The sequence below is a fragment of the Sardina pilchardus genome, chromosome 1, assembly GCF_963854185.1.
Source record: "Sardina pilchardus chromosome 1, fSarPil1.1, whole genome shotgun sequence".
Lineage (NCBI taxonomy): Eukaryota > Metazoa > Chordata > Actinopteri > Clupeiformes > Clupeidae > Sardina > Sardina pilchardus.
In genome coordinates, this window is record NC_084994.1 from 11,962,698 (window position 1) to 11,975,197 (window position 12,500).

A 12,500-nucleotide genomic window follows, 5' to 3' on the forward strand; every position below is an offset into this window, starting at 1 on the left:
CCAGAACAAATTAACTGAGTGAGTGTGTGTGTGTGTGTGTGTGTGTGTGTGTGTGTGTGTGTGTGTGTGTGTGTGTGTGTGTATGTGTGAGTGAGAGAGAGAGAGAGAGAGAGAGAGAGAGAGAGAAGCAGTTCCATGGAAAACTGACATTTTGTCATGTCCACAACACTCATGAAATGCCTTGGTATTTGTATGATGTGAACGATAACATTATGTTTTGATGCACATTTTTCTCATGTACTTTTTTCAGCCAAAAATAGAAAATGTTCAAAAGAAAAGAGAAAGAAAGAGTATGTGTGTGTGTGTGTGTGTGTGTGTGTGTGTGTGCGCGCGCGCGGGGGGAACGTTTTGCACGTCAGCCTTGTGTCCAAACCACAGCGACACAAGACATGTAACCTAACACTCCAGGCAGTCTGTATGATCAGTTCTCCTTGATATGCTTATATGTGTATTATACTTAGAGACTTGTTACTTATTCCATTGCATTTTGCTTTATGATGTTGTGTTGCTATTAGTTATTAGTAGAATTTGCATGGTGGAAACTGCTGCTTCTCGCTTATAGTTGTTTACACTATCATGATTCACTATTAGGCTATGTACTTGTGTATGTATAAATGCATTGGCATATGTAGTTTTTTTAGTTTGTTTGTTTGTTTGTTTTGTCAAAATTATTTCACACATAAAGAAATGGAATGATATTATCTTACATAAAATAGCATTTGAGTAAGATAGTAAAAAACCTGCAGAGGTATGGAGGTAGGCCAAGGTCAAAGGCCAAACTGACATGAAGTGACATTATTTGTCCACAAGGTGGAGCTAAACTTCCAAAGGCTGCTTCAGATGCTCAGACTGAATACACTTTCATACCACTACATTAATCATTTTTCATTTGTTTGCTTGTGTTTTTTTTTTTTTTCAACTTGTCTCTGTGCTACTTTATTAGGATATTAATATGGATATGTCTATGAACTTCACATAAAGTCATTCAGGACAATAGGGCTTTTTGGCCTAAATGAAATCATAATATTTGGAGAGACAGTGTATGTGCCTGTTAAAGCGTATTTGTGTAATGGTGTTATTGGTTGCTGTTATTAATATTGATTGTTGTATTAGGTCCATCATATTAGTAACCCTTAGCCTGCCAGTGTCCAGTATGTCCCTTGTGTTTCTCTTGGAATATCTTACTCTTTTGGCAGTTTTTCTGAGAGCAGTGATTTTCTCCAAACTGAAACCACATTCAGTGCTAGTTACCTCTCAGTGTGTTAACAGCACACCACTAGGTCACCTCTATTTACATACTGAGTTCACAAGAGGGATATATGACAAGGAGGATACGAAACAAGAGATTCCATGGTGCCTAGCCTACTATAGGCCTAGGCCTATAGGCACTTATTTGAATATGAGTGTATTCATGTTTGCAAACTGGCATGCCCTGCAGTAAAACAAAACAAAACAAAATAAAACATAACTTTTATTATTATTATTATTTGCAATGTCAGTGTGTAGTTAATGCTTATATGTGTTTTCACATGATGGTTGGGTTTGACACACACACAAAAAAACACCATTTACTGTAAAAACATTTGGAAGTGTTCGGCAAGGATGATTTTGCAAGACACAGCCAGGAGTGGTGTAAGTTTGTGTGATTCATGTGTAGAGCTTTGCCAAAGATAGCCAGTAGTTGCAAAAGTAGCATCACATCTCATCAATCAATAACAAAAAAACGTGCCCAGAACTGAAATGACCTTTTGCACTCCACCGACGTCAGGGCCAGGCATTGGGTCGGCCCACTTACTGTAAACCACCATACAGGGGGCACTGCTCCACCCCAATCATCGGAGTCCTGCTATCAAATAGAAAAGAAGAAAAAAAACACACACATAAAAAAACATTGCATCGGAATGCAGACCCCGGCCCTTCAAAGGCTGATTTCCACGCGGAAGTTACGAATTATGCGCGGGGCGCTCACCACCTCTGCCCAAAAAACTCTCCGTCCTCAGGTAGAGATTCTGTTCGCTTGCAATATTGCTCCTGGAAGCGGCAATGTCCGGAATCGCATCTAAACTGCAGCGCAACCGCACCCGGGCGGAGGGTCTCGGCTCGAACAGCCAGGCTGTGCCGTACCTGGATCAGGACTACGAGGCGCTGAAACGGCAGTGCCTGGAGAGCGGCACGCTCTTCGAGGATGACAAGTTCGGCGCGACCGTCTCCTCGCTGGGCTACGATGAACTCGGACCTGACTCCTACAAACTTGAAGGCGTTGAGTGGAAGAGACCAACGGTAGGCGCACGATTCCAACGCAACACTGTTTAGGCTCACGATTCCAATGCAACATTGTTTGAGATTAGCCTACATTTGAAGGCTAATTTGCTGTGAAAACAATGTGAAACGCAAGTTCAAGATAGGTTAGCCATAGTCTACTTTTGAAATGTTGAAAATCAGTTTCATAGACGTCAGATGTATTTTGCGTAAATTTAGACGATGATATGAATGAGTGCTGATTAGGCCTACTAGCCTATCCATAGACCATATTTTCATAACACACACACACACACCCCTGCACACCCTTATGTTTACTCAATGCAAAATTTGTTCTATGTGTGTCGCTTCTGTGTGTGTGTTTGTGTCATGCTTGTGTGTGTGTGTTTGTTTACATGCGTGTGTGTGTGTGTGTGTGTGTGTGTGTGTGTGTGTGTGTGTGTGTGTGTGTGTGTGTGTGTGTGTGTGTGTGTGTGCGCATATGCACATGCGTGTGTGTTTCAGGAACTGACTCCCAGTCCACAGTTTATTGTTGAAGGAGCAACAAGAACAGACATCTGTCAAGGATCTCTTGGTAAGACACGCACAAACATACACACACGCACACACACACACACACACACACACACACACACACACACACACACACACACACACACATGCTACTTATGAACTGTAGTCTCTCTAATGAATAGTATTTGAATGTCCGTTCCTCAAGTGGGTTGTTCCCTGATGGTTAGCGTGAGGAATTCCTCTACACTCGTCAGGATGTCGCGTAGTGTAAACACAGACGAGAAACAATATGGGAAGGAAATATTAGCATTCCATTGTGGAGAGAGTTCTGAGTGAGCGAGTGTAGGATTGTTGTTAAGGCCAAAATGGAGACTTCATAGAAAATATGGAAGTTTGTATTTTTTCTTTGCATAACATACATGACATTATTTTCTGTTTTGTTTGTTTGTTGTTTTATGGTTTATTTGAGGGACAGATACATATCATGTGGGCTGTGCACAACCCAACAGAAAGGCATCATGGCATTTGTAGCCTTGGCTAATTTACAATGCTTGTCCTTATAGGGCTTTTAAAATAATACATTTATAAAATAAAAATGACATGCTATCCATTCATCCATTCAATCATTCATCCATTTTAAACTGCTCTCTCTCTCTGTCTCTCTCTTTCTTTCTTTGCTCCCTCTCTCTATCCCCCCCTCCAAAGTTAGAACCTTCTCTTGTGACTATCAGGAATCTCTAACAAGAACGGTAATTCAATTCCACACAATCAGCCGCAAGATTCATGTTCATATGTAAACAGATTTGCTTTGCAGGAAGAAAAATGGGCAAGTGAAATAAAATGAATTCATTTTCATAGTGATCACCCATAACAGGTTTCTGATTATATTCATGTGAGTGCACTCAAGCACAGCACACATATTATTGCCTTTATCTACTCGTGTTGTCCGTGTAAGCTGATAGGTCGCCTGGGTTTGAGAGGAGAAGAGATGAGTGTGTTTAGAATGAGGAGTGAGATGTTTGAGAGGAGAAGAGATGTGTGTGTTTAGAGTGAGATGTTTGAGAGGAAAGAAGGTGAGTGTGTTTAGAGTGAGTTCACTGTATTTGGCTTAAAAGTCAAGCCTAGTCAAGTCAAGTCAAGTCACATTTATTTATATATTTATAGGCTAGATATATAAATAAATGTATACATTTACATTTATATAGGCACACAAAAAGTCAAATGTCCTCCTGTTTGTGGCGACCCTCTTGTCATGTCTCCAGCACTGAACCAGAGTGTAGACCACTGAACTGGTTTAGAGTGAGATGTGTTTAGAGTGAGTGTGTTTAGAGTGAGATGTTAAGAGTGAGATATTTGAGAGGAGAAGAGATGAGAGTGTTCAGTGAGATGTTTGAGAGGACAAGAGATGAGTAAGCTGTTTTTGCACAGAGTGCTTGTTCGTGTCTAGGAATGCATGGAATCAAAAAGCGATGTTTTCCAGACCTACAAAAGTATGATCATTTGCATGAGAGTCTTGGGAAAAGATTGGGAAATGTCAATATCGTGCAAAGAAATATCAAGGTCGAAAGTCAAATTCCTAGCAACAATATCTCATATTTAAAAAAAAAAAAAAAGCGGAAAAGCAGAAAAGCAGAAAAGTACACGACTAAGAGGGGAAAAAAAAACAGTTTTGTTAGGACTGGAAAAGTCTGGGATTTTTATTTGGGAATATGGAAAGTATCTCGTACCAGGAATGTCTTTCAGGCCTTCTCTGCTGGCTATGTCCTCATCATGACTTCCTCCTCTGAGACACAGGAAGTGTCACAGTTGTATTTTTTTTTTTTTTAGAGTTTCCTATCATCACAAAAGAAGGGTGACCAAGAATGTTCTAGAATGAGCTTTGAGTCATCTGCTGGAACTCTGAAAGGCTATTTTAGTGTTCTGCCAGCCTTTAGCTGGTTGGAGGAAGCCGGTGGAATCTTTGAAACTCCTCTGGGATCTGTGGTTTAGCAGTGTCAACAATGACCAATCCCAGCATGCAGCACTGTGGGAAAAATGTACATAATTACACCAGCCCAAGAGTCTGAATAGGCTACCACTCATATGGTTTATGATTGATATGATTCATTCCACTAAAGTTAGTGACATAATCCTTATCCATATCCTTAGTATGAAAACGGAACACATACACACGCTCACACACACACACACACATACACATGCACACACACACACGCTCACACATGCACACATGCAGATGCACACATATTGTACACACACACACACATGCTCACACACACACACACACACACACACGCACACATACGCTCGCAGGTGCGCGGGCGCGCACACACACACATATTCCAAGTTCCCAAGGTCACCGTAATTTCCCAAATTTTCAACTGTTACAGAGATTAATACACGGCGCCGTTAATATTTTATTAATATGATTTTGTTTGTTTTAACTTGCATAAAAACAACTGTCCTGCGGATAAAAACACAATGCGGCTAATACACAGGAAATTACTGGAGAAGTTTTCCTCCAGTGCAGGCTGTCCTGCGCTGGCCTTGCGTTTGCCTCTGGTGCTACTGCTGTTGGAGCAGACTCCTAATCTGCTCATTATCTCGGCGTTTCAGCCCCTTTCACAGGCTCAGTCATCTCACTGGCACAACAAACAGACGCCTGATTACAGAGCTGCTGTAAGCCAACAGAACGAGGGGAGGGAGGGAGGGAGGAGGGAGGTGGGGGGGTGTACTTTAACATTTATTTGAACTATCTTTGTTTACGTACAAAGGCTCTGAACTTCTCGCTATTGTTTATGTACAAAACTCCCGGGTTCCACAGTTGTGCCCTTGAGCACGGCACTTAACCACAAGTTGCTCCGGGGGCAATGTCTGTTAGTCCCTGGTGACAAATTATGTCCCTTTGGATCAAAGTGTCTTCTAAAAGAATGCATGTGATGTAAATCTGAGAGAATGTGTTGTTAGCCAAATGCTACTAAATGCTACAGTACATGATCTGCTGTGTGTGAGTAGACAGGTAGCGTGAGGGTCAGGCCTGGATTCGTGTGCAAATGAAGGGGGGGGGGGGGGGGGTGCGGTGAGGACAGAGGAGAGATCAGGAAGTGTTGTTGTTTGCGTCTGACGGTGGGGAGATTTGATTAAGCAATTTAGGCAAGAAAACTATGTGAGTTATTCCAAAGGTCACTCAGTGTGAAGTGAAGCAGAAAGATAAAGTGGGAGTGGGCCTCTCTCTCTCTCTCCCTCTCTCTCTATCTCTCTCTCTCTCGTCTTATCTCTCTCTTGCCATCTCTCTCTCTCTCCTCCTCTCTCTCTTTCTCTCTCTCTATCTCTCTCTCTCTCTGTCTCTCTACTGAGCTTAAGGATTTTTTTAGACTGGAACTATGCCTGTGCATGTCTGTCTGTGCATTGAGGGGTTGATTTAGCATATTTCTGTGTGTGTGTGTGTGTGTGTGTGTGTGTGTGTGTGTGTGTTGCTGTGTGTGTGTGGGGGGGAGGGGGGGGGGGTCTACATATAGATTAGCTGCATGCCAGGGCCTGATAACTTCTTTCAAGGTTGTTCTCTCTCAGCTGCAGACACTGACAACCACCCCCCAGAATAACTGTAGATATGTGCATGCAACTGAGAGTTAATAACGTCTAACTTCATTTAAACTTGATCCACAAGTTACTAGGTCAAAATAGGTAAACACCTTTCATTATTTAAAATGCTGCAAGTAGGCTATGCAGTACAAGGTCAAATGTTCAGTAAATGTTTCTCAGCGAGTTCACTGCACTGTAAATTGTTGACTGAAAGCTTGGAAGCTGTATGTGTGTGTGACAGAGCTAACGAATTACAAAGTAATTATATTGATAATGCATATGCTATTGTAATAGTAATAACAATAATGGTAATAATAATAATAATAATGATATTGATATAACAATGATAATAATGATAATAAAGCGTATTGGGAGTTAAAGGGGAGATATTTGTACAATCAATACAAATCAATCAATCTCTCTTTCTCTCTCTCTCTCTCTCTCTCTCTCTCTCTCTCTCTCTCTCTCTCTCTCTCTCTCTCTCTCTCTCCCCCACTCTCTCTCTCTCTCTGTCTCTCTCTCTCCCTCTGCAGGTGACTGCTGGTTACTGGCAGCTATCGCTTCTCTCACTCTGAATAAAGAGGTGCTGAATCGGGTGGTACCACACGGACAGAACTTTGATCACAGCTATGCCGGGATATTTCACTTCCAGGTGATCCATCAGACAGTATTTTTTACACTTTTTTCTGACCTCCTTCATTTCTTTCTCGTTCAATTTAATGTGCCGACGCACTCACACCATATTGCCAAAAGTATGTAAGTCACCTGCCTTGTCTCACATATAAACTTATGTTATACACACTCCTAAACCTTGTGGAAAGCCTTCCCAGAATAGTTGAAGCTTTTATAGCTGCAAAGAGTGGACAGACGACGTCATATTACTGTAAACCCTATGGATTAAGAATGGGATGTCACTTAAGTTCATATGCGTGTCAAGGCAGGTGACCCAATACTTTTGGCAATATAGTGTAGCCTATGTCTTTTCAGGTGTCATGTGTATCATACAGAAACAGACATGATTCTTAATTAATTGAATGAATGAATTATTTCTGTCATCAGATCTGGCAGTTTGGTGAGTGGGTGGATGTTGTCATTGACGACCGGTTGCCAGTGAGGAATGGGAAGCTGTTGTTCGTGCACTCAGCAGAGGGCTCCGAGTTCTGGAGCGCCCTACTGGAGAAGGCCTACGCCAAGTAAGGGCCTTTATGACATCACAATCACACTGTTTTCTGTTCTACTAGTGAATGGCTACAGCAAAAGCTTTATTACCTCACAATTACTTTGTGTTCTATTCTGATGAAGAAGCATAGAATCTATTTCAAAGGGTCTGAACGTGATAGAGGGAACTAAACAGAAAATTCTAGAAATTGTGACGGATGTTGGATGGAGGGTCAAAACAAAGGTTGTCTCCTTCCTTGTGGTGAATTATAGTGTGGTGCTAAGTTCATGCAGGGGCAATGTGACAATCATGTCAAACATTAACTTCGGTTGCCATTGTTTTGAAGTCAACCCATTTTCCTGAGATATGAGTTGAAATGTTCTGTGGATTGTTTGCTAATAAGTGAGCTCCATCCAGCATGATTGATCAACCATGAAGAACACCCAATTAATAGTCATTATGACAGGCCAATTACAGTAATTATTAAGGCCTAGCTGTCTTTATGATATCATCAGTTACACAGTGTTCTTTTTTCTAATGGAGTAAGCTTATAAATCATTGTTAATGGCTTATGTCATACAAACAAAAGAATAAGAAGAATTATGGACACATATGTCATTGCTCTTTGTACAGAGCATAGGCCTATTCCCAACAATTAAAAAAAAAATACTAGTCTCCATAGCATTCACACAGTGATGACTCTCTGGCATGTTGATGACGGCATCATGAACAAAATGATTCAGTTGTTCCGAGGCCAGATGGGGTTCTGATTTACATCATTTGTCATGTGTATGACATTGTGCTATCATGGGGTCTTGAGCCAGATTCTCCAGTTCCTGAATTTTACTGTAGAAAGAGGATGTTTCAAGTGTTGACTAAGTTCATGGTCTGGCGAACGCTGCTGTGGGTGAGGGCAACAAGAATATGTGTGTATGTGTGTGTGTGTGTGTGTGTGTGTGTGTGTGTGTGTGTGTGTGTGTGTGTATGTGTATGTGTCATTGTGTGTGTGTGTGTGTGTGTGTGTGTGTGTGTGTGTGTGTGTGTGTGTGTGTGTGTGTGTGTGTGTGTGTGTGTGTCTGGTGGTGGTGTGTATGTGTGTGTGTGGGGGGGGTCAGTAAGGCATGAGTTCATCCTTTGTTCAGGGGTCATAGGAGTGGGTGTTACAGGAATGGCAGCTCCGAACTCCAGACGATGGAGCAGGAGGATGGGCTGGAAGGAATGTCCTGGGCTGGAAAATGAGCTAATCAGTCACAAAATATACAGTATGAGCCAATTTAGAAATAAAAGAATGTGTTAAAAGTTAAAGTTAAAGTTATTGTGTAATCACACACATGATAACCAGAATGTTCACAAAATGCATATTCATATTTTACAATTTGGATAATAATGGCATATTATTATCCACATTGGCAAACATACACACACACACACACACAAACACACACACACACACACACACACACACACACACACACTAATTGTTTCATTGTGCTAATAGGATGTTGTTGGCTGAGTGGTTGTTAATCAGGTCTTGACCTTTGACCCCTCTGCTTCATGCTTATGGCTTTTGACTGCCAGGAAACTCCTTAACCGGGAACAGAATTTCCACTGTCACCGTCTCCACGATGTCTTGTGATTTACAGCATATCTGCCAACACTCCCGTTTTTCCCGTTTTTCTCGCATATGCTAAGGTTATCCCTCTGCGCCCTCTTTGTTATTTTTAACTCCCGGATTTAGCACAACCATCAAACTTCATTTTGAAATCACGGATCCACCACTGTTTTCAGTTAGTCTGACATTAACCAGGTTGCCAAATTGTGTATGAAATATACACCTTACACACAGCATATATACTATGCAATAGTTGATTATAGTTGATAGTCAATTTCAACTCTTTTCGCATAAATCCTGGCACCCCCAAACCCAAATAAGAAAGCATATGCACACTAGGCAGCCACCGAGTCTCATAAGCAAGTGGGTTAGTTGAATAGCCTAGCCTGTACAATTATTAGAGAAGAAATTTTATGATAAACACATCACATTATTCCTGTTATTGACTGGGTGTGTGTCTGTGTGTGTGGTGCATATGTGTGTGTGTGTGTGTGTGTGTGTGTGTGTGTGTGTGTGTGTGTGTGTGTGTGTGTGTGTGTGTGTGTGTGTGTGTCTGTGTCTGTGTCTGTGTCTGTGTGTGCGTCTGTGTGTCGGTGTGTGTCTCCTGTAGGGTGAACGGCTGCTATGAGGCGTTGTCGGGCGGCTCTCCCACTGAGGGCTTTGAGGACTTCACGGGGGGCATCGCTGAGCGCTACAAGCTCAGCTCCCCGCAGCCCAACCTCTACAGGGTCATCCAGAAGGGCCTGGACAGAGGAGCTCTGCTGGGCTGCTCCATCAACGTAAGCACCCACTGACTGCCACCAACTAGGACAGCAACCGGCCCTGATATGGTCCTGATACAGTACTGATATGGTACTGAATTAGTCCTGATACTGAATTGGTCCTGATATGGTACTGAATTGGTCCTGATATAGCCTTGATATAGAACTGAATTTGTTCTGATATGGCCCTGATTTGGTTCTGATATGGCTCTGATTTGGTTTTGATATGGTGCTGATATGGTACTAAATTAGTCCTGATATGAACTCTGATGTAGTTCTGACGTGGTTCAGATATGGTTCTGAACCATAGCAATGATCCTGAGAGAGAGGGAGAGAGAGAGAGAGAGAGAGAGAGAGAGAGAGAGAGAGAGAGAGAGAGAGAGAGAGAGAGAGAGAGAGAGAGAGATGGGGGGCCTTCAGAAACATAAAAAGGACAGACAGATTGACAAACAGGACAGATAGGTAGACAAACACACTGATTGATGGACAGACAAAAAGGAACCAAAAAACGGAGTAAGGAATACTTTCACCAAGGGGCAGAAAAAGGACAGAGGGAGAGACAGACAGAGAGAGAGAGCGAGAGAGAGAGAGAGAGAGATGGACAGACCGACAAGAAAGATAATAAGATACGGACGCAGACTCTGAGAGTAGCAAGAGGGTTAACAGGATGGTGGATTTGACAAATGAGTTAGATGCCCTGATGATGAACTACACCAAACACAGGACATGGAAAGAGAAGAAAGGTGAGGAGAGGAAACCCCCCCCCCCCACACACACACACACACACACACACACACACACACACACACACACAGAGAAAACAGAGAATGGTGCTGACATGTCTCAAAGAGAGCTGGGTAGAAGTGCTTTCATAATAAAGAAATATACGAACATTACATTGTGACTGCATTCATACTCCAAAAAGGACTTTGTTTCCCATCATTCACTTGGTGACTGTAGTCTTTTCTGTGCTTAGGCCACTGGAGATGAAGCCCCTGAATCAGTGACATCAAAGCAACTGGTGAAGGAACATGCCTACTCCATAACAGGAGCAGAGGAGGTGTGTGTGTGTGTGTGTGTGTGTGTGTGTGTGTGTGTGTGTGTGTGTGTGTGTGTGTGTGTGTGTGTGTGTGTGTGTGTGTGTGTGTGTGTGTGTGTCAGCTGTATGTGTGTGTGTGTGTGTGTGTGTGTGTGTGTGTGTGTGTGTGTGTGTGTGTGTGTGTGTGTGTGTGTGTGTGTGTGTGCATGTGCATGTGCGCACGCGCGCTTGTGTGTGTGCGTGCATACGTGTGTGTGTTTGTACGTGCGTGCATGCGTGCATGTGTGTGTGTGTGTGTGTGTGTGTGTGTGTGTGTGTGTGTGTGTGTGTGTGTTGAGTGTGTGTTGATGAGTGTCTGAGTGCATATCTGTTCCTCTGATTAGCAGCAGAGTAAACAGGGCAGTGTTTTCCTTCCCTCCATTGTGAGCTTCAGACTCTCATCTTGCGTCACCTTCTCACTCTCACACTGGTGAAAAGCAGTGTGTGCGTGTGTGTGTGTTTGTGTGTGTGTACCTTGCTTTCATCACGTTATGCTATACATCACATGTGCTATTGGTGAGTGTTCATAATTTATGTGGGAATTTAGTGTGTGTGTGTGTGTGTGTGTGTGTGTGTGTGTGTGTGCAAAGCAAATTGCCAAATACTGCTCAAAATCCTCCATTATTGGAAGTCGCCATATATGGAGAAGAAGGTGTTGTGTGTATCCATAAATTTGCTGTTTGAATTGTCATCAGACCCACATTGGTGGATCATGCCTTAGCAATGTTCTGCATCTGTAACATGTATGTCCGTTTGTACATTTATTATGAATTGCGGACATAAATAAAGTGTGTGTGTGTGTGTGTGTGTGTGTGTGTGTGTGTGTGTGTGTGTGTGTGTGTGTGTGTGTATGTGTGTGTGTGTGTGTGTGTGTGTGTGTGTGTGTAGGTTAAATGCTCTGGTGAGATCATCAGACTGATTCGTGTGCGTAACCCCTGGGGAAGGATTGAGTGGACAGGCCCCTGGAGCGACAGGTAGGAAACCCTGTAGCCAGTAGTTGTGTGACTGTAAGGGAATAAGGACCGCAAAAGACACTCATCCTTTTTTGTGTGTACGTGTGTTTGTATGCATGTGTGTGTGTACATATGTATGTGTGTGTGTGTGTGTGTGTGTGTGTGTGTTTTCACAGATCTTCCGAGTGGCAGCTCATCAGTCTTGAAGACTCAGAGAGACTCAGACACAAAGCCGAGGACGGAGAGTTTTGGTAGGAGATTCCTCTTTCAGCCAATCATGACAGCTCAAATGGAGAGAAAGGGTCATGGGTCATATTTTAGCCAATCATGAAACAGCTCAAGTTTAGAGAGAGGGTCTTGTCTCATTTGTCACAAACATCATGTGGTACATAGGCGAGTTCGTGATGGCGCAGCATCGAGCAGAACTGCGCAGGACAAGATGCATGTGATTAAAAATCTGTCCACGATGGTCTAGATGGCCGTGTTTACTACTCTGCAGTCGATGGCCTTCACTTATCGCAGCGGCAGTTGCTCTCCAGGTAGCCTAGACCGGCCTAGACCCTGCCTTCATGACGTCGGGATT

The 12,500-nt window shown here is 42.8% G+C and overlaps 1 protein-coding gene across 2 annotated transcripts in view; it reads left to right on the plus strand.

Moving 5' to 3' along the window:
* Positions 1-1,809: 1,809 nt before the first annotated feature.
* Positions 1,810-12,500, plus strand: part of LOC134100748 (calpain-2 catalytic subunit-like) — a 21,270-nt gene continuing 10,579 nt past the window's right edge. For both annotated transcript variants that reach the window (XR_009941316.1, XM_062554184.1), the window contains exons 1-8: positions 1,810-2,280; positions 2,764-2,833; positions 6,888-7,006; positions 7,414-7,547; positions 9,736-9,904; positions 10,863-10,946; positions 11,853-11,938; positions 12,094-12,168. Coding sequence is in view for 1 of the 2 variants with exons in the window: in XM_062554184.1 (XP_062410168.1) it covers positions 2,044-2,280; positions 2,764-2,833; positions 6,888-7,006; positions 7,414-7,547; positions 9,736-9,904; positions 10,863-10,946; positions 11,853-11,938; positions 12,094-12,168 (974 nt within the window). In the remaining variant the exon portion in view is untranslated. The remainder of the gene's footprint in view (positions 2,281-2,763; positions 2,834-6,887; positions 7,007-7,413; positions 7,548-9,735; positions 9,905-10,862; positions 10,947-11,852; positions 11,939-12,093; positions 12,169-12,500) is intronic.